This window comes from Caenorhabditis briggsae (genome assembly GCF_000004555.2).
Source record: "Caenorhabditis briggsae complete genome, chrI, whole genome shotgun sequence".
Classification (NCBI taxonomy): Eukaryota; Metazoa; Nematoda; class Chromadorea; order Rhabditida; family Rhabditidae; genus Caenorhabditis; species Caenorhabditis briggsae.
The window spans coordinates 2,635,415-2,661,694 of NC_013489.2; the positions used below are offsets into that span (position 1 = coordinate 2,635,415).

The 26,280-nt window shown below is 40.1% G+C and overlaps 6 protein-coding genes across 6 annotated transcripts; 3 read left to right on the forward strand and 3 right to left on the reverse strand.

Moving 5' to 3' along the window:
- Positions 1 to 267: 267 nt before the first annotated feature.
- On the reverse strand, positions 268 to 14,333 carry CBG22166 (the record flags this gene model as incomplete). The annotated part of the gene is made up of 7 exons (XM_002638893.1): positions 268 to 389; positions 426 to 740; positions 1,827 to 2,709; positions 3,358 to 3,548; positions 11,906 to 12,110; positions 13,151 to 13,471; positions 14,112 to 14,333. Coding segments are annotated over 7 exons (2,259 nt in total), but the record flags the coding sequence as incomplete, so codon positions are not given.
- On the forward strand, positions 3,731 to 5,978 carry CBG22167 (the record flags this gene model as incomplete). Its single annotated transcript, XM_002638894.1, has 5 exons — positions 3,731 to 3,839; positions 4,407 to 4,558; positions 4,683 to 5,067; positions 5,112 to 5,464; positions 5,691 to 5,978. The coding sequence occupies 5 exons, from the start codon at positions 3,731 to 3,733 to the stop codon at positions 5,976 to 5,978; spliced, it is 1,287 nt and encodes a 428-aa protein (XP_002638940.1).
- On the forward strand, positions 9,879 to 11,772 carry CBG22168 (the record flags this gene model as incomplete). Its single annotated transcript, XM_045241944.1, has 2 exons — positions 9,879 to 10,924; positions 11,532 to 11,772. 2 exons carry the CDS (start codon positions 9,879 to 9,881, stop codon positions 11,770 to 11,772), a joined length of 1,287 nt encoding a protein of 428 aa, XP_045097500.1.
- Positions 14,334 to 15,014: 681 nt separating the features above from the next.
- Cbr-lin-65 lies at positions 15,015 to 20,149 on the reverse strand (the record flags this gene model as incomplete). The annotated part of the gene is made up of 7 exons (XM_002638896.1): positions 15,015 to 15,038; positions 15,093 to 15,332; positions 15,795 to 16,048; positions 16,264 to 16,531; positions 17,062 to 17,477; positions 18,981 to 19,211; positions 19,651 to 20,149. 7 exons carry the CDS (start codon positions 20,147 to 20,149, stop codon positions 15,015 to 15,017), a joined length of 1,932 nt encoding a protein of 643 aa, XP_002638942.1.
- Positions 20,150 to 20,711: 562 nt separating this feature from the next.
- On the reverse strand, positions 20,712 to 22,488 carry CBG22170 (the record flags this gene model as incomplete). Its single annotated transcript, XM_002638897.1, has 4 exons — positions 20,712 to 21,028; positions 21,743 to 22,076; positions 22,134 to 22,346; positions 22,396 to 22,488. The coding sequence occupies 4 exons, from the start codon at positions 22,486 to 22,488 to the stop codon at positions 20,712 to 20,714; spliced, it is 957 nt and encodes a 318-aa protein (XP_002638943.1).
- A 468-nt stretch (positions 22,489 to 22,956) lies between these two features.
- On the forward strand, positions 22,957 to 26,237 carry Cbr-mppa-1 (the record flags this gene model as incomplete). Its single annotated transcript, XM_045241959.1, has 7 exons — positions 22,957 to 23,025; positions 23,075 to 23,401; positions 23,453 to 23,861; positions 24,703 to 25,011; positions 25,122 to 25,384; positions 25,428 to 25,484; positions 26,013 to 26,237. The coding sequence occupies 7 exons, from the start codon at positions 22,957 to 22,959 to the stop codon at positions 26,235 to 26,237; spliced, it is 1,659 nt and encodes a 552-aa protein (XP_045097501.1).
- Positions 26,238 to 26,280: the final 43 nt, after the last annotated feature.

The following is a 26,280-nucleotide window of genomic DNA, read 5'->3' on the forward strand; positions in this document are numbered from 1 at the left end:
TTGAGTCAAAAATATCCTGTTGCTTTTTCCAGAAGTTCTTGTCCTTGTTCTCAGTTTTGTTCCGGGTTTTTAAATATAGTATCAGCATGAAAATTTTTTGATTTTTTCCAGATTTTTGAAATTTCAAAATTTCAGATTTTTTAAAGAAAAACAAACAAAATTAACAATAGAGCATATTTGCAGCGTAAAAAGGCGATAACAACGAAAATGGAGGGGAAAAAACAAAATCAACAAAAAAATGACACCAAAAAAGAAACAGAATTAACGCTTCTTGGTCTTCATACGATGCGCGACACGAGCCTTCTGGAATTTCGAGTCTTCTGGTCCGTGACGGGCGGCCTTCACAGATTTCCGAGACACTGAAGCCAGTGCCGATGTGAATCCCTTTCCTCCGGCCTTCTTCGGTCCACCTGACGTCTTCTGACCTCCTCCGAATGCCGTCTTCGACTTCTGAACGCCACGAGCGCCCACATTAACAAGTGGAATGTCACGAAGTGACGATTTGGCGTTGGATTTCTTCTGAAGACCACCGGCTCCTTTTCCTTTGGCACCACCATTTCCAGTCGACTCAACGACGGCGCGGATCTTGCGATTCTTGGAGAGACGTGCGCGTTTCGCCGATCGAACGTGGAACGCGGCTTCGTGCTCAGCGGCAATGTCTTCTGGAGACTTGGCGGCGTGCGCCTTCTTCTTGGCCTCGATCTTCATTTGACGCTTCTCATCGCGTTTTCGTTGCTTCTCTGGAATTAAAATTTACATGATTGCTCATTTTCAATTTCTACAGTAATCCGGAAGACTTTGGCAGTTGCCCAACATCTTCAATTTTTCAATAACTACAGTAATCCATACAGCAAACCAGATGATTGTTTTTTTTTTAAGTTTCAGGCTTCGATTGAAAAACTACAGTAATCCTCCCAAAGGAGTACTGTACCAAATTCTTATCGGATTGTTCAAAAATCCACATTTTCTAGATGTTTGAACATGAGAAATTCACTTGAATCTTGGAAAATTAGGCCACGCCCACTTTTTCGAAGCCCTCTGGATATCCGAAAATTCACATTTTTTAAATCTAAGGACCTGCAGAATTCGTATCAAACTCGGGCCACTTTAACAAGATTTCCGGATCTTCTATCTTCACTTTTTCAATAGCTACAGTAATCAAATGCTTTGTAAAAAATTAATTTCTCAGTCCGAATGAAAAACTACTGTAATCCTTAGATAGGGAGTACGGAGAGGGGGTACTGTGCCATATTCTTATAGCATTGCTCAGGGATTACTGTAGAATGATTGCTCATTCTTAATCTTCCATTTTTGGTTAGCTACAGTAATCCTCAATAAATACAGGAGTCAGATGATTAAAACAATTTCTGGGTTGAAAAGAAAAACTACAGTAATCCTCAGATTGGGAGTACTGTACCATATTATTATAGCATTCCTCAAGGATTACTGTACAATGATTGCTCATTCTTGATCTTCAATTTTTTGTTAGATACGGTAATCCTCAATAAATACAGTAAACTAGATAATTTTAAAAAAACGTTTCTGAGTTCGACTGAAAAACTACAGTAATCCTCGGATAGGGAGTACGGATAGGAGGTACTGTACTATATTCTACTAGCATTGCTCAGGGATTACTGTAGAATGATTGCTCATTCTTAATCTTCAATTTTTTGTTAGCAACAGTAATCCTCGATAAACACAGTAAACCAGACGTTTTTTTTTTCAAAGTTTCTGGGCTCGAATGAAGGGCTACAGTAATCTTCTAATGGGATTGCTCATAAATGAGATTTTGGATTTAAAAATTTTGGCTCTCAAAACCCACTCACCAACTTGACTCTCCTTCATCATCCAAACCCTCTTCTCCTGCACGGCTCCACCATTCTCCACGGCTTCCAACGCTTGCTGAGTCTTCGCCATCGACGCCTCAGCGATTCTCAACTCCTTCTCAGCGCGATCCTCCTCGTCAATCTGCTGAATCGTCTCCTCCAACTCATCAATCCGTCTTCTGTAAGCCTCAACGACTTCTGGTGCCACAAGACGCTGTTTTAGAGTTCTATCCGCATTGGAATTCACAATCTCTTTGAGCAGCTTTCTCTCCTCCTCTCCCACCAGTGAAATCGATCTTCCCGCTTTTCCAGCACGCGCCGTACGTCCGACACGATGAATGTACTGTTTGATGGATTTCGGCATATTCATATTGATAACAGTTTGGACGCCTTCGATATCAAGACCTCGAGAAGCGAGATCAGTGGAGACTAAGACATCTATCTCTCCTTTTTTGAACTTTGACAGCGATTCGATACGTTGTCCCTGCGTCAAACTGGACTGCATTTGACCCACTTTGATTCCAAGGAGGCCCAAAAGAATTTGCATTCGCTGACAGTCTTTTTTGGTTCGAACAAAAACGATTGTATTGGTTTGGAAGGTTCTTGTCACCAGAGCAGCCACCATTGATTCTCGATCTGTCTCTCTTCCGGCACGAATACGAATGAACTCTTGACGGAGCTTCAAAGCGGTGTCTGTATTTTCGTTGATGAAGATTTTCACGGGTTTCTTGAGAGACATCGAAGCGAGTTCGTCGATTTCCTCGGTCATTGTTGCGGAGAAAAGAAGGGTTTGACGGTTTTCGGCGCACAGACGGATCAGTTCGTTCATTTGGTCACGGAACGCTTCTTCGAGCATACGGTCGGCTTCGTCGAGCACGAGAACCTGGATATTTTAGATGTTAGGGATGAAAAATTGGAAAACTTCAGGAATTCAGAAAATTGAAAATTCAAAAATGCAAAAATTGAGAAACTCAGAAGTTCAGGAATTTCGGATTCCTGAATTTCCGAATTTTCTGATTTTTGAATTTTCGTCCTTCCATTTTCTGATTTTTGAATTATTTCCAAAAATTTGAACTTTTGAACTTTTGAGTTTCCGATTTCCTGAATTTTTGGAATTTTTGTAATTTTCGAATTTTAAAATGTTTGATTTTTCGAATTATGAGCTTTCGAATTTTTATGAACTATTGAAATTCTGAATTTCTAATTTTTCGAAATTTTTGAGATTTTTCGAATTTTCAAAATATTGAAATTTTGAACTTTTGAGTTTCTGACTTCCTGAATTTTTTAATTTTCGAATTTCCGAAATGTTGAATTTCCGAATTTTTGAATTTCCGGAATTTCTGAATTTTCGTTATCCTGACTTCCTGAACTTTCAAAACTTAGAATTTCTAAATTTTCGAATTTTCAGATTTTTTGAATTTTCGAAAATCTGAATTTTTCAATTTTTGAAACTTTAAAATTCTAATATTTCGAATTTTCAAATTTTTGGATTTACGAATTTCCGAATTTTTGTAATTTTGAAATTTCGATTTTTCAAATTTTTGGATTCCTGAATTTCCGAATTTCTGAATTTTTCCTTTTCTAGGCTCAAAAATACCTCAATAGATGCCAAATTGAAGCTCGGCGAGTTGTGCAAATGATCAATAAGACGTCCTGGCGTGGCGACGACGACATCTGGTCCAGAACGAAGGGCGGCTTCTTGAGCTTTCAGATCCAATCCTCCTGAAAATCAATATTTCGACTTTCAAATCAGATCTATCTGTGTGTCTGTTTGTCCAAATTTTCTGCACTTTTGAAGCTCAATTTTTTCTGACTTTTTTTCAAATGAATCCCTTTGTTGTCTACGTAATACAGAGTAGCTAGATAGTTCCCCCTCCAGCTAGGCAAACAGTGCCATCTGTGGAATGGGATGGGGAGGAAAGGAGAGAGGTGTATCCAAATCCCCCAATTCATTTTCAACTATGAACCGACGCGAGAAGAGTCGTCATGAGCTGGCGTTGTTGGCGTCCACAGGTGAGTGCGCTCTAGTGATAAAAGTGTTATCAGTAGAGCGGTCTAGCGATTTCCGCTAGCTTAAACTGTGTTATATAGCTTGCCAGACATCAAAGCTAGAAGCTGAAAACTTGCTCTGATTAACTTTGCGTAGTTCTGGCTTTCTCTGATTAGCTCTGATCAGCTCTGAGCGCAGTGTAGCAGTCTAGGAGCAGAAGGGTCTATAGACCTCCATGAGCTTGAAAACTCGCTCTAGCTAATCGCATAACTCCGATTAGCTCAAGCTCGCTCTGGTTAGCTTTTCATAACTTTGGCTCGCTCTGATTAGCTCTAGCTGGTTCTGACTCACTCTGTTCAGCTCTGCATAGTTCTAAGCGCCGCAATGTAGCAGTCTAGGAGTAGAAGGCTTGGTAGAGCTCCTTACCACGTAATAGATAGAGCACACTCTAGGTATAGCTAACCTGCTCTAGCGAACAAAGGTTTAGCAGAGCTGCTCTATCGAACAAGGGAGCTTCCCGCTCGAACCACGTTGTCAATATATCACTCTTGCTAGATGTGCCTGTCTAATCCAATCTCATCTCATTCCAGGCGTCTATCACACCTACGATCAATGGACTCGCTCGCTGATCCCATTCGTTCAGTGGAACCTTCAGCCGAATGTCGGAATCGACAACTTTATATGGCTTACGGCGATCTCAACAAGTTTTACGTTGATCGGAACGTTTTTTGTGGCCAGAATGGTGAGTTCTGTATTCCAGGCTGGGCTTCTGTGGATCCTAGATTCTATAGGACCGATTCCAGATTCTGGAATGTTACAGATTCTTCTGAAAGCTAGCTCTTCTAGAATGCATTACTCTCTTCCAGATCGAGGTTATGGGTCTTCGCAACTCGGCAATGATCTCCTCAGCCTTCGTCATCCTCTATCAATTCCTGGTCTGCCAATTCTCCAACCTCTACGTCTACATCTTCCTCCAATCCCTTCTCCTCTTCAACAACATGCAAATGATTATCGACGCGGCGATTCTGAATCTAGAAAGCGAGGATGGCGACTATAAGAAGAGAACCCGTCTGATCACTCGGATCATGATCCCACAGAGTATTGGTTACGCTCTGGGACCTTATTGTGCCCTTCAGATGATTTTCTTTGTGACACCATCGTTGGAGATCAGTCAAGCTCTCTGTGGATTCCTAGCAGTGTTCACACTGCTTCCAGTGATTTGGAACTATTTTCCGGATAATCCAAATACTAGTGGGTTCTTGCTAGGGGTTCCCGATGACTCTCCAAATTTTCAGACCTCTCCCTAACTCCTAATTTCTCCAGCTACTTTGAAGTGCTCAAAAGCGACAATGTCAAACTCTACGCCCTTCTCCTTATGATGGTCACCGGACCCTACACCGCCTATGATTCCCTGGTGAGGAACTCAATGGCATCCAGTGCTATCCGAGATCCCAACCACATGCACAACTTGTTCCTGACGCTGGGTCTCACCACGATTCTAGTGAATACTGTGCTGCTGCCAAAGTTGCAGAGTACGATTTCTACAAAGGCGTTGTTGTCTGGATCGTTCTCGGTGCTTGGAGCGAGTTACTTGTATTTGGCAGTGTTTCATGATCTGATTCATCTGTTCATCGGGATGCCGGTTCAGGTGAGTGTTCTAGAATATTCTGGAAGCTTCTGGAAGCCTTTGTAATCTTATGGCATCCCCTGGAAGTCTCTGGAAGCTTCTGGAAGGTTTCCAAGTTTCCAATTTCCTGGTGAGTGGTCAGAAAGGCTCAAAGACCATCAAGGTTCCGTATTCGCGCCTTCTTGTTTGCCCACTTCCCTATTGTTATTATCTCATTGCGTTGTGTTCCTCAAACAACAAATTGCAGGTGGCCGCCGCGACGATCTGCATCGGCGAACTCTCCTCCCAACTGATGGGTGCCATTGGCAAACGGAAGGCCGGCACCGCCGCTTCGGTTCTTCGGATGAGTCAACTGGCGGCGACGCTGTTGGTTCCGTTCGTTCACGGAACTCTGACCGCCCATCACGACGTCGTTTCGTTGTGTCTGATGAGTGCGGTGTTGTCGGGTGCGGCTGTGGGAATGATTCGAAAGTTCGGCAGTTCCATGGTTTTTAGCTCCGAGTACTTGCCCGGCTTTTCTGGGAAGTATGAGTGAGGATTATGTGTATTTATTTTTGAATAAATCGTTTGTGTAGTATTGCTTGTTTCGTTTCTGGGTCTTTGGATTTAGAGAATCTAAAGGATCCATAGGATTCATGAAAGCTCGCCATAGGTCTTTAGTTCCAGGTTCTATGAATCTAGCTTTGGGATCTATAGGATCTTCAGAATCAAGTGGGATCAAAACCATACGATCCCTGTGACCTACAGGGTCTATGATATCTATAGGATTTTAGGAATCTGTGTGGTCCACAGTATCTAGACACGATAGGTTCTAGAATTCTGGATCTACGGGTTTCACAGAATGTATAAGATCTTTGGCATCTATAGGACCTTATGGATCCAGTGGGCTGAAAGCCAAGGGATATCTAGGAATCTTGGGAAGTACCGGATTCCAGAAATCATGGATCTTTAGAATCTAGTCTCCAGAAGGCTTCGTATTCACACCAATGTCATCTTCCATGTTCTTCTTAATAATGAAATATGTAATGAATCCTTTGTTTAGTATTGCTTGTGTCGTTGTTGGATCTGTGGGAATCTATATGATCCATAGAATTCATGAAATTCTTGCATCTTTAAGAATCACATAACCTAGATTCCAGGATCCCATGAAGAAAATATAAGTACTAGGATCCATAAGGTGTATAGGATCTGTAGGACTTTTGGGATCTATAGGACCCATAGAACTGTAGGCCATATTATCCCTGGTACCTATTGGATCTACGATCCGTGGTACCTACAAGAATCTTGGGGTTCCACGGATTCTAGAATCTCCCACGTCTAGTCTTCAGAAGGCTTCGGATTCTGACCGATGCCAACCTTACCAAGGCAAAATGGATGCTAGGATCCTGGATCTATTGAATTCATAGAATCAATAGAAATTATAGGATACATAGGGTCCATGTGATTTATTTCTATAAAACACATAGAGCTGTAAGTCATACGATCCCTGGGATCTACAGACATCTGCAGTCTTCAGGAATCTCACAGATTCTAGAATCTTCCACGTCTAGTCTCCAGAAGGCGTCGGATTCTAACCAATGCCATCTTCCGTGTTCTTAGTTTCTTTTTTTTCCACTCCATTCCTTCATTTATTCTCCCAGCAGCGCCTCCCTCGTGTCTCGAGAAAAGTGCTGTTAATCGGTTGTCCACCACTACGACACCACACTATACAAGAGAGACATGGTCATTGTGACGGAGATGTCATAGAGAAAAAGAGGCGAGAGGAACCTGTTCTCTCTCTCTCTCATTCGGATGGATTCTGAAGAATCGCCGCCGTCTTATTCTTATTCTCTAAACATCCTCCAATGAAATAGAGAGATTTAGAGAAATGTAAAAATCATAGCAATTCGATATATTGCAACTTTCTATTCTTATTCTTCTCTTTTTTCAATCGCATCCGTTTCGTTAGGAATAACGAAATCCTTAAAAATCGTTTCGTTTGAATTTGTAATTTTGCAAGGTTTATTGGTGTTTGGTCCATTCCGATAGATGTTTTTGGCGGGATATGCCATTGCGAAAAACCATATGATCAAAGAATTCTTGAGAATAAGGAAAGGAAAGGATATTTTGAAGAATGTCATTTTTCTTGAGAAAAATAGACAGTTTTCCCATAAATGATTGATTCGGAATATTTTTGAAAAAGTTTCGGAAAAAAGATTTCTGTACATTTTTGGTCATGGAGTATAAAATTAAGAGGATCTGGGATCCATAAGATCTTGGGATTGAGCAGGTAGGATCTAGGATTCATAAAATCTGAAACCTGTAGAACTTTAGATTCAGGAGACCTAGGATCTAGGAGTAATTAGATCTAGCATCAAGGATCTAGATGGTCTAGGAGCTATAGGGCCATGGAGTCATAGGATCCATAAGATCCTATATTTCATAGGTCCTGTCTTAGGGTCCATAGGTTCTAGGTTCCATAGGATCTAGGATCCATAGGATCTGGGATCCATAGGATCTGGGATCCATAGGATCTGGGATCCATAGGATCTAGGATTCATAGGACCTCAACCCCATAAAGCTCCAGAACTAGAAGACCTAGGATTCGTAGGCTCTAGGATCAAAATATTTAGGATCCATAGAATTCAAGATCCATATGACTTGAGACTCAGAAGATCCAGTATCAAGGATCTAGAATATAGCATCCATAGGACCGTAGCATCTATAAGATCTAGGATTCATAGGATTTAAGATCCACAATCCATAATAGGATCTAGGGTTCAAGAGGATCATGGAATCATAAGAACCTGGATCTGTGTCGTCTAGGAGCTAGGAGTCATAGGATCTAGGATCCTTATGATCTCGACTTCAAATACCCGAAGTCTCGAACTCCGTCTTCCAAATGTCACGAGATCAGAAAAACCACCAGATCTTGAATTGTGAGTTCCAGAAAATTTTCAAATCGCAATTCAGAACATTTCCAATGTTCTAGGCTCTCCAGATGTCTACAGTAACACATCTATTAGAAGGGCTTCAGAAATTTCTCTTCTAACACGGGCCCTTCTAATACAGGGTTCGGGGTATTTTCTCTCCCTTCATTTGAAATCAAATTTCCTGACTTCTTGCCGTCCAGTCCCAAAACACCAAAGTTTTCATTCATCAAACCCGACCCCTCTTTATATATGGTCATTAAAACTCCATCATTATTCCAAAAATCACTCCTTCTCCTCCTCCTTCTTTGCGGAAAAAAAACGATTGCCCAACAAGCTAGCATAGTTGGCCTAATGCATTACGGTCACTACATCTAGCGTAATCAGGAGATATTCATCAAAAAAAGTGTGTGGTGACCACACTTCCCAAAAAAAAGTGTTCGCCGCTTTTTTATGGATATCGCCAGAGTGACCGTAATGCCTTTTATGATTAGGAGGCAGCAGCGGTGGGGATAGGCTAACCAGATCCCGCCACCGCGCTTTATTCAGGTATTACACATGTTGAATATATCGGAGAATAATCACGAAGCATAACGCCACAAGCTTTACATATAATTCTCCCTCTTCTGTGTACTAAACCCCGTCGCCTGCCGCAGCTGGAGGGGAGTAGAAGACGTCAGCTTCTTCTTCAGAAATCCAGATTCTCCCTCTCCATCGGGTTTTCCGCATCGAATCCTGCCTGGACTATCCCTGCCGCGCTGCTGCTGCTGTGTATGTGTATCTATACTGCCAATCGCTTCTTCTTCTTCTTTTCTCACACCATCTTTTTTTCCTTCTTCTTCTTCTTCCGATATACGTGATCCGTAGACCTCTCCTGTGTGTTGCCGTTTCGGCTTATCTGTGTTGTTGCCACTTTTGCAGTTTTTTTCTATTTTGCTTGTTGAGGCGTCTGATCTTTTGATAATGATTAGGATTCTAGAATCGAAGAATTCAGGATCCGGATGTTTACAATCCAAAGCTTGAAATTTGAAATTTCCGATTTTCTAAAAAAAATTGAAAATTCCGAATTTCAGCATCTTCTAGAAATTCAAATTTCGAAGTCTAGATTTTCAGCTTCAAAATGAGTTCCTGACTTTTCGATTTTCGGATTCTGAATCTTGTAAATCCTAGACTCAGCAATTCTATGCTTCTCCGGAATTCTGACTCCGTAAATGGGTTTCGGGACTCAGAATTCAAAAAATCCTGAAATTCGGAACTTGCCACGTCATCTGATCCTATGTATCTTGATTCTTTTCCAGAATTCTGACACCGACCATCGGCGGGTTCAAGAATCCAGAACTTTTCCGAATTCAAAAAATCTTGAATTTCTGAACTTTTCGAATCAGAATTTATCCTTTTTACGCGGCACGTCTTCTGGTTCTTTTTAGATCGATTTTGAATTTACTTTCTTTCTGATCTTCATCTTCTGAACTTCTCCAATCCAAACCAATCCAAATTACAGTAACCAAAACCCGCCACCACTCAAAATGTCATTCGAAAAAAAGCAGAAAGTAATGTTCGTGCTGTGCCTAGTCTTCGGACTCTGGCACTTCGCCACCCAATGGACCACCACCCTCCTCTCGTTCCTCCAATGGGACACCGAAGAAGTGATGACCATCACCGACTTGGGATACATCCAAGCGTTCGGATCCCTTTGCAACGCCTTCGGAGCTCTGGCAGCCGGGCAGCTCGCAGATACCCTTGGAGCCCAATCCATGTTCCTTCTGTCTGCCGTGTTCACCGCTGTCTACTACTCTGGAATCTCGATGGCTAGATCGTGGTACTCGTTCTTCTTTCTTCAGGTGTTAAGATTCGGTTATCAGTTGGATGGAACTGCTGAAATGTACTTGGCAACAGTGACAACGGAAAGTGAAAGGACGAGCGCTTTGATGAGGTTGACTATTCCACAGGTGAGTTGGGATTCTCAACTTGGGATCTTTATGATTCCAATTCATATCTTATCCCATTTCCAGGCCATCGCCATGTTCTTCGGACCAATCGTGGGTTCCAAAGTGGCCGCCTGGACGTCCCTCCGAACCTCTCAATTCATCGTCGGATTCGTCCTCGCCGGAACTATGATCCCAGTTGTCTTCTTCCTCCTCCCAACAACCCACTCCATCCCACGTCTTGCCTCCGCCCGTCTTCGTCCACAAGATTACTGGCACATGATTTCCAAGAACTCTGCTCTCAAGGAGGGTCTCCTCATTCGTGCTCTCCTCATCTCCGCCTACGTTTGCTACGAAATGATCTCTCGTAACTTTTTGCTCCGTAACTACATGCACAACACCAACGAGAGTGCTTACGTCCTTCTGACCATGGCTGGATCTCTTCTCGCCGTTCAGTTCATCGTCATGCCGATTGTTCAACGCAGAGCCAGTCCAAAGAGACTGTTGCAAGTGTCTTTGGTTGGACTTTTTATCAGTTATCTATCCGCTGCATTTGCTAATAGCTTCGAGCAAATGCTGATGATTACCGCTGTGCAGACTGCCGCCTATGCAGTTGCCTATGCTGAGAGTTCTACACAGATCACCACGTGAGTTGATTTTAAGCCGTAGTTCGAGGCTTTGAGCTGATTCTGGAGAACGTTAAGCCCGTTTTTTAGCAATTTAGGATATTTTTCGAGCATTTTAAGCCAATTTTTTGAGAATTTTGAGCTTGAGTTCTGAGCCCGTCATTGAGCATTTTGAGCAAATTTTTAATCATTTTAAGCCCATTCCTTGAGCATTTGAAGTTGATTTTGGAGAACGTTAAGCCCAGTTTTTAGCAATTCAGGCTATTTTTCGAGCATTCAGAGCTCATTTCAAGCCAATTTTTAACTTTTTTAACCTAAAACTGGACTGTTGTCGGTCAGATCTGGGTCGATCCAAATTTGGTCATTAAGATTTCAAAAGATCAACCATTTCCCGCTGAATTGTGATAACCAAATTTGACGATTTTCAGCCGAAATTTCGGCTGTTCTAGATCAAAATTGGGGCACTATATATTCAAAATAACACGCTCCAAAGCTGAAATCCGACCCGAACTAGCCATATTTAGCAGAATTTTGCTCTGAATGATTTTAGGGTCATTCATGACCTAAAAAGGCTCATTTTCCATAGTTTTTCGACAATTTCCAACCAAAATCTTCCTCATTTTTGCAGCGCCGTCGAGCTCACCGATCTTGGAAAAGCTACCGGATTGGCATCGATGGTCCAATGGTTGACCCATTTCATTCTCCCAATCTACGCTTCTCAATTGGTCGAACACCTCCACTACACCTTTGCTTTCTACACCTCCGCCGCTCTGTCCGTTTTCCTGTTCGCCTATATTTCCGTATATGGAAAAGAAACACCAAATCGGTCGGGATCTCTTCTACCATCGCTTTCAGCTACCAATTATTAATTTGCTCTCTCTCGCTCCAAAAACCTAATTTATAATGTTTCAACCTTCTTCTCTAACGGGCCCCCACACTCTTGTTATATATGTATTTTGTTCCTTTTCTTCCTTGAATAAAAGACCTTTCTCAAAAACATACCTGCACACAAACAAACTTCCAGTTGGATGAAAGTCGACAGTTTTCGGAAAACTTGAAAAACTTGAATCGCCAGCTCACGAGTTGGCACCAAGACGAGCACACGAGTGCAGCTGGCTCCTTTTGGACGGTAGATCATACGTTCAAGGATTGGGAGTACGAAGGCAGCGGTTTTTCCGGTACCAGTGGCGGCGCAAGCGCAAATGTCCTGGAAAAACAGGAATTAGGAAAATTGAAACTTTAGATTTTTTAATCTTAATTTCTAGAATCCCAAACGTCTAAAATCTAAAAATTTGAGACTCGGAAATCCTAAAATTCTGAAATTCTGAGGCTTCGAAAATGTGAGATTCTGCACTCTGAAATCCTGAACTTCAGACTTTCAGACTCACAAAAATTGAGTATTTCAGAATCACAGATTTCCAGAATGTTAAAGTTTTCTAATTTCAGAAACTCTGAAATTCAGATTTTCAGAATCTCTAGTTTTTGAATTTTCAGATTTTTCGATTTTTGAGATTTTCAGAATTTTAGAACTTCATATTTCTAGACGTTCAGAATATCAGAATACCAGAATATAAGATTTTTAGATTTTTAGAATTTTCGCATTCCCGAATTTCCGAATTTCAGATTCTCAGAATTCCAGATTTTTACATTTTCAGTTTTTCAAAATCACTATTTCAGAATATGAAATTTCAGAAATTCGGAATCTCAGAATTTCAGATTCTTAGATTTTTAGAATTTCGAAATTTCAGATTTTTTGATTTTTAGAATTTTAGAATTCCCGAATTTCAGATTCTCGGAATTCCAGATTTTTAGATTTTCAGAAAATAAAAATTTCAGGTTGTTAAAATCTCAAACTTTCAAAATCTCAAATTTTCTAAAATTCAGATTTTCAGAATATCAGAATCTTAAAACTTCGAATTCACAGAACGCCAGAATTCGCAATTTTTAGATTTTCTGAATCTTAGAATTTCGAATTTACAGAATTTCAAGCTTCAAGATGTTTAGACTTCAAAATCAGAATTCCAGAAACGCGGAATTTCAGAACCTCAGAATTTCAGATTTTTTAGACTTTCAGAATTTTAGAATCGCAGGTTTTGAGAATTTCGAAATTTCAGATCTTCAGACTTTCAGATTTTCTAATTTTCAGAATCTCATATTTTTAGACTTGAGAGAGTCAGAATTTCAGAATTTCCGATTTTTTTCGAAATTTCAAATTTTAAGAGAGTTTTCCAACCAAAAAACCCTCACCTTTCCAGTCAAGGCTACCGGAATACACGCCTGTTGAATGGGTGTGGGATCCGAATAGCCTGCTCCAGCGCACGCCTTCAGAATCTGTCTACTCAGATTCATCTGCTCAAAGGAGACGTTCACATTGGTATCCAGCGATTTTCCATCGATGAGTGCCGAGAAGAAATCATCACCGTCGGCGACTTTTCTCGATTTTCCCGCCTTCTTCTTCTCTCTTACAGTATCCCTCGTCTCTTTTCCACCCAACTGTTGAACGTCGTCGTCTTCGTTGATTTCCACGTCGTCAGCCTCGTTGTCAACGATCACAGCTTTTCCAGTGTTCTGGAAATTTGAAAATTTCAGATTTCCCGATTTTTAATCTTTCAGAATTTCAGAATTTCAGATTTCTTTTAGAGCTTATGGGAGCTGGCTATTGATTTTTAGGTCATTTTTGAGAATAAACTCATAACGTTGTTCATTTTTGCCAGTTTTGAAAATTTTGGAAACAATTGGGTTTGGTAAATCAAGAGCTATTTTTTTCAAATTTCGAAAAATCCGAAATTTAAGAAAATCTACTGTAACTTGACTGAAAATGGTGTATTCAATTCGTTTTCAGCTTCAAAATGAGCCTAATTACGGCTATATTTCATTAAAATTGGGTCCCATCACGAAAAGTACGGTAATCCCGAAAATTTTCAGAACGATTACAGCTATTCCAGTGTTCTGGAAATTGGATTTTTGGTCATTTTTTGAGGCCAAAAATTGAATTATCCGGCTGCAATTCTGCTTAAAATGAGCTAAAGCTCGTCAAGAGCTTCAGAATAAGCCTACAGTAATCCCAAAAATGTTCAGAATCTAGTTTTGCTTAGGCTCATTTTGAAGCTCTTAGCGAGCTGAGCAAAGTTTGATGACTTTTAGTTCGATATTAGGGTTCTAGGTTACATTTTGAACCCTCCAGCTCATTTTCAAAGTGAAACCGCACCTTCAACTTCCTCATTTCCGCAATTTTCTCATCGAGACTCGTTGGATTCTGCTTTTTCAGATACTTTTGCAAGTCCTCCGTCTCTCTATCCACATAAAGCGAATCCGACTCAAAAACGAAGTCCTGTGCGAATTCCTCTGCCGCGTTGGCGATTTTCTTCTTCTTTCGTACTGTGACTGCCTCGTCGTTGACTTGTTCATCGTCCGATTCGTCGATTTCCATTTCCTCGTCGGATTCGACGGTTTTCGGGAACAAATTCACCATTTTTTTTGTGGTTTGGTTTGGGGGTGCTGAAAAGTGGAAAATTGAATTTTTAAAAAATGGGCTGAAAAAGCTGGAAAATAGGCTTAAAACGACTAAGAAAATAAAATGAAAAAAGACAAAAAATTGGCTAACAATTGAGCTAAAAAAGGCTTTAAAAGGCGGAGAAAAGGTTAAAATAGGTAAAAAAAATGATGAAAATTGGCCAAAAATTGCCGGAAGTAGGCTAGACAATCTAGGAAAAAGCTGGCAATAAAATTCAAAAAGACTAATGACTAAAAACAGGCTAAAAATTAGCTAGAACGACGCAAAAATAGGATTCAAAGTCTGAAAATAGTCTAAAAATAGGTAAAAAATGGGCTTGAGGAGACTTCGAAACTGAAAAAAAAATCAAAGATACAAAAAATGGGTCACAAACCCATTTAAATCAACAAATATCCAACTTTTTCTAGGATCGGACATAACGATTCATATAAATTGAAATAAAAAAGAAAAAAGCGGCGATCAGTAAGCAATAAGATTAGAACAGAAAATCAAGGATCAGAAAAGGTCTTTAAATTATGAGGAAACAGTTAAAACCAGTCGTGAAAAAATCATTAAAAAATTAGAAATCAGAAGAAGACGAAGGTCACTTCGTGGAGATTACTGTAGTTGCATGAAGACTGGCTGCAAAATAATCAATTTTTAGACTGAAAAATCGATTTTGCAACTAATTCTCACCGGTGAAATCTGAGTGATTCCCGTATTCTCGTTCCTCGCGGCCACCATTACCGTAATCCGATCGTTCATCGGAATCTGTTGTCGATGATGGAAGACGACGCGGAATTTGTGAGATTTGGCTTTACAACCCCACGAATTCGAAATTCCCCAGTCTATGACGGCGTTTGGCATGTCGGGATTCGGAATTCCGTTGATTCCACTGAACTTCATCGATGCCACTTGGACGAATATTTGGATTTTCTGAAATAATCGGATTTTTAGGAATCAGCTGAAAATAAGCTAAAGCTCACCGAGAGCTTCAAAATGAGCCTAATGGGGTCCCGCCACGAAAAGTACAGTAATCCCAAAAGATTTCAGAATCCAGTCGTGGTTGAGCTCATTTGAAAGCTCTCGGCAAGCTGAGAAAAGTTAGATAAGTTTAAAATTCGAGATTGTGGAAAATAAGCTTCTCAAGTGTTTCAAAATGAGCCTAGGCTCCGCCCACTTCAGGGTTACTGTACTTTTCGTGGTGAGACTCAAATTAGTCATGTTAGGGTTCATTTTGAAGCTAAAAACAAACTTAGCTCAAAAATTGTACTTTTGTTGAAAACGCACAATTTTCAGCCAAGTTACAGTTGTTAATAGATTTTTCACAATTAAAAAATTTGTGTTTAGACTCATTTTGAAGCTCGTTTAGTTGGAAATTCGGAAACAAATCCCTACCGTATCATCCAAATCGCCCAAATACTCGTAGTTAATCTTTCCGGCAATCTGCCAATTCTCTCTGAAATCCGCCTGACTTGATGTGATAACAATGCTGAGATCCGGACAATGTGGCATTCCACTGAAGCAACGTGGATTTGACGGAAGACGTGCCGAGTCTCCAGACGAGATGATGAGACGAACGGGGACGAATGGAATGTGTAGTTTGATGATGTTGTCGTTGGCTCGGGTGCAGTCGATTAGTTTTTGGGGACCTGAAAATTTGAAAATTATTATTTTTGGATAAAAATAAGCTAATTCATGCTCAGCTTGAGAGCTTCAAAATGAGCTTATGGGGGTTCCGCCACGAAAACTACAGTAATCCCAAAAATGTTCAAAACCCATTCGTGTTCGGGCTCATTTTGAAGCTCTCGGCGAGCTGAGCAGAGTTTGATGCGTTTCAATTCAAAATAGTGAAAAATAAGCAAACCGTCAGGATTCGGAATCCCATCCGAGTGTCCCATCAGAACTGGTGGCGGTGGAATCTGTTGCCATTTCGGTTGTCCGGGTCCTGGTGGTGGGATCACTACGCGTACTGGTGGCTGTGGTAATGGGATACCAGAAGCGATGGCAACGTTGCGGAGAAGAGCTTGGGCGGCGGCAGCAGTGGAGGTTCTGGCACGTGCTCTTGGAAATTGTGGACCGGTGACTTGTGGAGAGTTGTGGTAATGTTGAGGGGTGTTTTGGTGTTGGTAGATCTGGAAATTGAGGTCTTTAGAAGGGATTTTGCTCAAAAATGCACCAAACAGAGCCATAATGGTTTTGCGCTACTTTAGAAAAGCCTAAACCTCATTTTGAACCCAAAAAATGCACTTTTTCAGAAAATTTAGATTCGTTCAGATGGCCTAGTGGGATTTCGAGCTTAGAATCTGGGGAACTCAACACCAGGGTTCGAATCTACATGGCGCCAAACTACTCAATTTCAGCCTATTTTCAACGCAATTCTGCGTTTCTGACTATTTTTTACAAATTTTGGACTTTTTCAAATATATTTTAGACCAATTTTCATGAATTTTGGACCATTTTTTATAAATTTAGAACAGTTTTTAATTAATTCTAGGTCGTTTTTCATGAAGTTTAGACCGTTTTCCTAATTTCGTGGACAGGTTTCAACGATTTTTGGACCATTTTAAAAAGTTTTATGCTATTTTTCATGAATTTCGGCTCATTTTTCATGATTTTTGGACCATTTTTCACGAATTTTGGACCATTTTTCACAAAGCCTAACCTGTCTCTCCCCATGAAGTCGTCGTCTCTGCTCTATCTCCGGCCGACCATATCCATTCATTTCGAGTCGTTGTCTCATCATTGGATCCTGTTGCATTCTCATCTGATGCTGTCGTTGTGGCGACATATAGACATCTCGTTGTCTCTGTTGATGGCTCGACGATTGCTGCTGCTGCTGTTGCTTCTCACGACCATTCTGCTCCCGATGGTATTTCTCAACTTGCGCCGCCGTCGGTGCCACGTCATCCATTATAGTGATGCATCGCGGTTGGGTGACCATCAGCGAGAGTTCTTCCACTTGTTTTCTCATTTTCTGAGCATCCATTCCGAGTTCTTTCAATGCGTATAGGGTTTGACCATGAGATTGACGCTCGTCATGGAGGAGTCCTTTGAGTCGGAGGACTTCCGTTTTGAGAGCTGCAAAAATGACATTTTTAAAATTAAGAAAATACAGATTTGACCAAATTACAGATTACCTAATTTTTCTAGGTCATGTCCTAACTTTTTCTAGGTCACGACCTAATTTTTCTAGGTCATGACCTAACTTTTTCTAGGTCATGACCTAACTTTTTCTAGGTCATGACATAACTTTTTCTAGGTCACGACCTAATTTTTCTAGATCATGACCTAACTTTTTCTAGGTCACGACCTAATTTTTCTAGGTCATGACCTAACTTTTTCTAGGTCACGACCTAATTTTTCTAGGTCATGACCTAACTTTTTCTATGTCATGACCTAACTTTTTCTATGTCATGACCTAACTTTTTCTAGGTCATGGCCTAATTTTTCTAGTTCACGACCTAATTTTTCTCGTTCACGACCTAATTTTTTCTAGGTCACGACCTAATTTTTTCTAGGTCACGACCTAATTTTTCTCGTTCACGACCTAATTTTTCTAGGTCACGACCTAATTTTTCTAGTTCACGACCTAATTTTTCTAGGTCACGACCTAATTTTTCTAGGTCATGACCTAACTTTTTCTAGGTCACGACCTAATTTTATCTAGGCCATGACCTAACTTTTTCTAGGTCACGACCTAATTTTATCTAGGTCACGACCTAATTTTTCTCGTTCACGACCTAATTTTTCTAGAGCATGACCTAATTTTTTCTAGGTCACGACCTAATTTTTCTAGGTCATGACCTAACTTTTTCTAGGTCACGACCTAATTTTTCTAGGTCACGACCTAATTTTTTCTAGTTCACGACCTAATTTTTCTAGGTCATGACCTAACTTTTTCTAGGTCACGACCTAATTTTTCTAGGTCATGACCTAACTTTTTCTAGGTCACGACCTAATTTTTCTAGGTCATGACCTAACTTTTTCTAGGTCACGACCTAATTTTATCTAGGCCATGACCTAACTTTTTCTAGGTCACGACCTAATTTTATCTAGGTCACGACCTAATTTTTCTAGGTCACGACCTAATTTTTTCTAGGTCACGACCTAATTTTTTCTAGGTCACGACCTAATTTTTCTAGGTCACGACCTAATTTTTTCTAGTTCACGACCTAATTTTTCTAGGTCATGACCTTGAAAAAGTTAGGTCATGACCTAATTTTTCTAGTTCACGACCTAATTTTTTCTAGGTCATGACCTAATTTTTCTATGTCATGACCTAACTTTTTCTATGTCATGACCTAACTTTTTCTAGGTCAGGCCTAATTTTTCTAGTTCACGACCTAATTTTTTCTAGGTCACGACTTCATTTTTTTTTGGTCATGACCTAACTTTTTCTAGGTCACGACCTAATTTTTCTAGGTCACGACCTAATTTTTTCTAGTTCACGACCTAATTTTTCTAGGTCATGACCTAACTTTTTCTAGGTCATGACCTAATTTTTCTAGTTCACGACCTAATTTTTTCTAGGTCATGGCCTGCACATTTCGATGAATTTTGGCAACTTTTTGCAGCTCTTACCAATGATCTGTTTCTGATTCTGCTCCGAAACGTAGGCGAATCGTGTCAAATGTAAATCCTTCAGAGTTTTCAAATTCGAGCGATTCGCTTGAAATTCCCAGCTGCCTAAAATCTCTGTCATCGCCTTGATCACCGAGTTACGAGCCGCCAAAGATGGTTGAGATGGTCCGGAGCGGCGACGTTTCGCGCCTGGAGCGGTGCCATTTGTAGCGGCACGTTTGCGAGTGGATGCTGGAACTTTCAGGGATGTTTTGAAGGAAATCCGAATTTAGGCCTTTTTGGGCCGTTTCAGACCATTTTAGGATCATTTCAAGGTCATTTTGTGGTCATTTTTAACCATTTTACACCGTTCTAGACAATTTTAGAATTATTGTAAATCATTTTAGGATAATTTTGGACAAATTTTGAACCATTTTAGACCGTTTTAAAGCCATTTTAGACCATTTCAAAGTCATTTTGGACCATGTTTCAGGAATTTCGCTCTTCAGGAATTTCGAACTGTTTTTAATGAATTTTGGACAATTTTTAACCAAATTTCACAATTTTCCATGAATTGTAGGTCATGTCTCATCAATTTCGGACCAATTTTCCTGAATTTCGGACCAATTTTCCTGAATTTTGACCCATTTCTCATGGATTTTGGGCCTTTTTCGACGAAAAAAAAACCCACTTCCTTCTCCATCGCCTTCAATAGCTTCTCCTTCCCCTTCTCCCTCATCCGACTCTATCATCACCTCCTCCTGATCTCCATTCTTCTTCCCATCTTCTCCAGATGACGTCCCTTCTTCTTCCATAACCTCCACACCATCGCTGTCCTCCTCCAAATTCATATTATGTTGTGCCAGAATCTCTCGAACTGCCGCCAATGGATCTTCTGGAGGTGGCACATCGATATTCGCGTATTCCGCATCAATCTCCTGAATATCATCGAATCCCTCGTCGTCCTCAAGTGGCGCTTCTGGAACATTCTCAAGCACTTCGACGTCGGAAACTTCTGCTGGCTCTTCTGGATCCACTTCTTCTGGGTCCGCCGCTTCTGGCGCATCTGGAGCCACCGGTGCCACGTCATCGTCACCTAGAAGCTCAGCAATCTGTTCATCGTCCAGCTGGACTTCGTTGGCTGTTGTGGCATCTATGTTGAGAAGTATCTCGTCGAGCAGATCGGACATTTTTTGTTCTGGAAAAAACGAAAAAGGTTTTGAGGAGAGGGGAAATTGGCGAAAACGGAAAAAAACGGAATTTCGGGGGAAATGTAGTAAAAATAGCTCAAAAAAGGGTTCGAAATCGCAAAAAAAAAGGCTAAAATTCAATGAGAAATAGGTGTAAAAATACGAAAATTTGATAAAGAAATTGTCGAAAATCGGAGAAATCGTATCCAATTTCTCTATAAAATTTTGTAGGAAAAACAGAGAACTTGATGAAAAATATAGTTAAAAATAGCTCAAAAAAGGGTCGGATTCGTTAAAAAAATCAAAAATTCGAAAAAAAAATTGAAAGAAAAATTGTGTTAAAAATAGAGAAAACGGCAGAAAAATGCAAAGAAAAATCATATAAATTCAAAGAGAAATAGTAAAAGTATCGGTATTTTAAACGATTTTTAGAAAAATGAAAAAAATAAGAAAAGATGTAAAAATCAATAATTTTTACATTATAAAATACAAGAAAAGCTCTTCATTATCACCTAAAAATGCTTAAAATCATTATTATTTATACACGATTTTCTCTGAAAAATCAGCACTTTGCCGCCTCCATCTTATTCGAGATGGCTCTTCCAACCCGGGACCATTTATCATAGCCAGCTGCCGAATTGAACCATTTCGCCGTCTCCACAACTTTCTCCAAATCGACGCCAGTCTCAAATCCATTTCCCTTCAAAAAGTACAGCAAATCTTCTGTGGCCAGGTTGCCAGTGGCTCCTTTCGCATAGGGACATCCTCCGAGGCCGGCAATCGATGAATCAGCGGCTCGGATTCCTTTTTCGATGGAGACAAGGACGTTGGCAAGCGCCTGACCGTAGGTGTCGTGGAAGTGGACCGCTAGCTTGTTGGCTGGAATTTTTAAGCGTTTGTAGGACGAAAATTTGGAATTTTGGACCATTTTTTCATGATTTTTGGAAAACTTTCCATGAATTTCGTACTATTTTTCAGGAAGATTCGATCTTTTTCCATGAATTTCGTACTATTTTTCAGGAAGTTTGGATAATTTTCCATAGATTCTGGGCCATTTTTCATAATTTTTGGTCCATTTTCATATAGTTTTCGGATCATTTTTCCAGAAATATTAGTTCATTTTCCTTGAATTTTGGACTATTTTCTGGGTTCTCGGCACATTCTTAGCAGATTTCGGATCGTTTTTATTAAACTTTGAGCCATTTTCCATTCAATAATTTCAAAAAAAATGTCGATTTAGGAGCTAAAACGCGATTCCGATAGTTTTAGAATTGCAATTCTCATTTTTGGCCTTAAAATGGACAAGGGCTAAAAACGTCGATTTTCGAGCTGAAAAAACGCCACATTTCGCCTCAAAATGGGAACTTGGTGCCTAAAAATCCGATTTCGAGGTCTCAAAATTGATAAATTAATGACTAATAATGACGTCTTTGAAGCTAAAAATAACTACTTTAGCCCTCAAGATAGGTAATTTTTGTACTAAAATGTCCATTTCCAACCTCAAATTGCTCATTTTTGGCCTCAAAATTATCATTTTTCAGCTAAAAAGTACAATTTTTGAATTTCCACACTCCCGCCAATCATTACACTCACCTGGCACACTCTTCAACACGGTATCCAGCATTTTTCCTACGGATTTCACTGTTCCAACTCCAATCGTATCTCCTAGCGACACCTCATAACATCCGGCTTCCAAAAGTGTCTCGGCCACTCTTGCCACGACTTCTGGCTTGACGTCTCCAGAATACGGACATCCTACAACCACTGACACGTATCCTCGAACACGAATCTTGTTCTCCAAAGCGATTTTAGTGACTTCTAAAAGCTTCTTCAGACTGTCTTCTACGTTGGAATTAACGTTTTTCAAGGAGAATGCATCTGAGGCGGCTCCGAAGACAGCGATCTCGTCGACGACTCCAGTGGCGAGCTGGAAATTGATTTTTAGAGCTTTAGAGCTTCAAATAGCTATTTTAAATCTACCTACAGCATTTTTGAGTCCAGCAGCGTTGGGAACCAACACTGGATAGGAAACGCCGTTGAATCTCTTGTGTTTCTTCACAATTTCATTATGATCCGCCATCTGGGGTACCCATTTCGGTGATACGAAGCTCGTGGTCTCTACTGTTGAGAATCCACAGGCAGATAGGCGATCGATGAGTTCTACCTTCACTTCAGTGGGCACGAACTTCTTTTCGGCCTAGAAAATGAAAATTATATATTTATAGCATTCGATTTGAATTTCTCACCTGAAGACCATCCCTGGCGCCTACTTCTACCACCCGAAAGCGGTTTGAAGCTGTGGAGTACGTTCGTGTGGCGAGTAGACGTGTCGGAAGCATGGGATGCTCTGAAAACCAAATTTAAGCGAATTTAGCAGATTTTAAGTAAAAATTCTGATAAGTTTTAACATTTTTAAAATCAAAATTTGTGTTGAAAAAGCGAAGAAGTGCTCTTTCTGAAAAAAAAATATTGGAAAATCGAGTTTAAGCGATTTTGGGGCAGTTTGCTTGGATTTTCTGGCATCTAACATATCTAAAATGCAAATTCTAATAGTTTTTAACATTAGAAATAGTGAAATTAGTGATAGAAAAGCGAAAAATGCCCTTTCTGAGAGAAAATATCGGAAAATCGAATTTTGCGATTTTCGAGCAGTTAGCTTTGATTGTCCATTGTTTAATAGATATTTAATGAAAAAATTTCAAGATCCTGATAGTTTTTTTGAATTTTAAACACAAAATTAGTAAGGAAAAAGCGCTGAAAACCACCTAGAAAAAGTGCTTAAAAATTAATTTGTGCAAAATTTTCCAATGTCCGCAAACACACATTGGCAGAAACTACGACACATTGCGGACCGTCTTGCTTTATGCAATATTTTAGTCATTTTCTAACCTTGATTTCCCTACGAAAAACTCAATTATTTTTCAGATGCTTCTTCAAAAAAGCATCTCCCATATGCGAAGATGTCGAAATATCGCAACAACACTGAGAAACCACAGAGAAATCGCCCAAAAATTGCCACTTTCCGTGCCGCTCCCCTTGAAAAATCCAGAAGGCGTTAAAGTGATTCCGAAGGGTTCGCCGCCAATTGGAAGGAATTCAAGGGTTACAAAATTGGAGAATGGGCTCAGAATTTGCACAGAAGACACTTATGGGGATTTTGTGACAGTCGGAGTCGCCGTGGAGAGCGGATGTCGATTTGAGAATGGATTTCCGTTGGGAATCTCGAGAGTTGTCGAGAAATTGGCTTTTAATGTAAGGATTTTTTTGTTTTTTGAAAAAATAAATTAAATTTGGTGATTCCAGTCCTCCGAAAACTTCGAAGGTCGAGATGATATCTTCGCGCAGCTCGAGTCAAACAGTGGAATCGTTGATTGCCAATCCACAAGAGACACAATGATGTACGCCGCCAGTTGCCATCGTGACGGGACGGATTCCGTTATGAACGTGATTGCGGACACAATTTTCCGCCCGACAATCGATGAAACGGGTCTAGAGCAAGCGAAAATGACAGCCCACTATGAGAATATAGATTTGCCGACACGAATTGAAGCGATAGAAATCCTCCTGACCGATTATATCCACCAGGCGGCTTTTCAGCACAATACAATTGGATATCCGAAATATGGAATGGGCTCGATGGATAGGATTCGAGTTTCAGATGTTTATGGATTCATGAGCAGGGCTCATACACCAGAGAGGATGGTTGTAGGAGGTAGGCTTTCTGAAATGGTCTAAAATGTCCCAAAAATGGTTTAAAATGACCAAAAAAATAGTCTAAGAATAACCGAAAAAATATCTAAAAACTATCTAAAAATGTTTAAGATCGTTTTTGGATGATTTTAGAATACTTTAAGATCATTTTAGATCAATTATGAACCATTCTAGTCTACTTTGGGTCACTTTTAGACTATTTTTGGATCATTTTGGGTCATTTATGGACGATTTTAAACTATTTTTAGAGCATGCTAGACTATTTTAAGGTCATTTTAGACCATTTTCGGTTCACTTTGGACCATTTTAAGGTTATTTTAGACCAGTTATGGACCATTCTAGACGATTTTTTGATAGGTTCAGATACATTTTGGACCATTTTAAACCATTTTGAGGTAGTTTCAGGACATTTTCAGACTAGTTTTCATTTGAGATCATTCAAGGTTGATTTTGACGATTTCAGGATTTTTAGTAACTATTTTTGGACCATTTCGGACCATTTTAGGATCACTTTAGACTATTTTTAGATCATCTTTGGGCCATTTTGACCATTTTTAAACAATTTTAGGATTGTTTTAAACCTTTTTTAGGTCATTTTGAACAATTTTTAGGTAATTTTAGATCAGTTTTGGATTACTCTACAGTATTTTAAGACCATTTCCTGGTCATTTTAAATTATTTTAGACCATTTTTAGCCCATTTTAGACTATTTTTGGACAATTGAAAACAATTTAAACCATTTTTTGAAAAAATTTAGACCAATTTTGGATCAGTTGAAACAATTTTTTTTGCCGTTTTTGGACCATTTTAAACCACATTTTTGAACAATTTCCAATTTTCAGGCGTTGGTATCGATCACGATGAGTTCGTCTCCATTGTCACCCGTCATTTCGACCAGAAAAATTCCATTTGGAACAGAAAATCGACTCTGTTGCCTCCGAAAATCCCAGAAATCGACATTTCCCGTTCTCAATACACTGGCGGAGAGGTCAGAATGCAAAAGGATTTGAAACCGCTGACCATTGGAAAGCCCTATCCATTATTGGCTCATGTCGTGTTGGGATTGGAGGGTTGTGGATATAAGGATGAGGATTTCGTGGCGTTTTGTGTACTTCAATCGTTGCTCGGAGGCGGTGGAGCGTTTTCGGCAGGTTAGAGAGTTGAATGAATGAATAAAATCGTGTTTTTAGGCCATTTTAGATTATGTAAAAGCATTTTTCAGATCTTTTTTGCCAATTTTTCGAGAAAACCCATGTTTCAGGCGGTCCCGGCAAAGGAATGTACGCTCGAATGTACACAGAGCTCATGAATCGACACCACTGGATTTACAGCGCAATCGCTCACAATCACTCGTACTCGGATGGCGGAGTGTTTACCGTAACCGCCAGCGCTCCACCAGACAACATCCACGACGCTCTGATCCTTCTGGTCCATCAGATTCTTCAACTTCAACAAGGAATCGATCCAACGGAGTTGGCTAGGGCTAGAACTCAGTTGAGGAGTCATTTGATGATGAATTTGGAAGTACGACCCGTGCTTTTTGAGGATATGGTTCGACAGGTTTTAGGGCACGGAGAGAGGAAACAGCCAGAGGAGTATGCGGAGAGAATTGGTAAGCATACTTGTAACGGGCCGGGCCGGGCTTTTTCCCAAATTTCGGAGGCCCGGCAGGCCTGTCATTCCACAAGTTTTGAACATTTTGAAAAACACATAAGGGGGGACCCTTATGTGATTTTTTTCGAGTTTTTTTATATTTTTTGATCAAACAGACAAACAATCCAAAAACACAAAAAAATAATGGAGAAAATTGTATTGAGAGATCAAAATTTGGCTCAAAATGACACAATTTTTGCTACCGGGCCTTCCGGGCCGGGCCCGGGCCTTGAAAATGTCCTCATGCCCGGCCCGGGCTTTGGCGGGCCGGCCCGGAATTTGACAATTATGTTGGTAAGGGTTTTCTAGCCAATTTTTTTTTGATTTTTCCATGAATTTCATCGATTTTGTAATCAGAAATCCGAAAAAAATGCAAAAAAAATCAACGAAATTCGTCGAAAAGTCAGAGAAAAAAGGCCAGAAAATAATTACGGAAAAAAGTACATTTGCGCGTAAAGTGAAATGCCTGCGTACACAAACACCGTGGTTGACGCGCAAGTGCGCATCGACCGAGTTTAAAAGTCTTTTTGCTTTGAAAAGGTGTCTTAAAAGAGTCTTTTTTGCAGAAAAAGTGACAAATGAGGATATTCTACGAGTGACAGAACGACTTCTATCTTCGAAACCATCACTTGTGGGATATGGAGACATTGAGACGCTTGGAAATTATCGATCGCTGGATCAAGCACTCGCGAAGAGAGATTTAAAATACTTGTTTAAAAATTAGCTTTTTTATTGTTTTTTGGAGTTTTTTTGTTGTAGATTTTGTT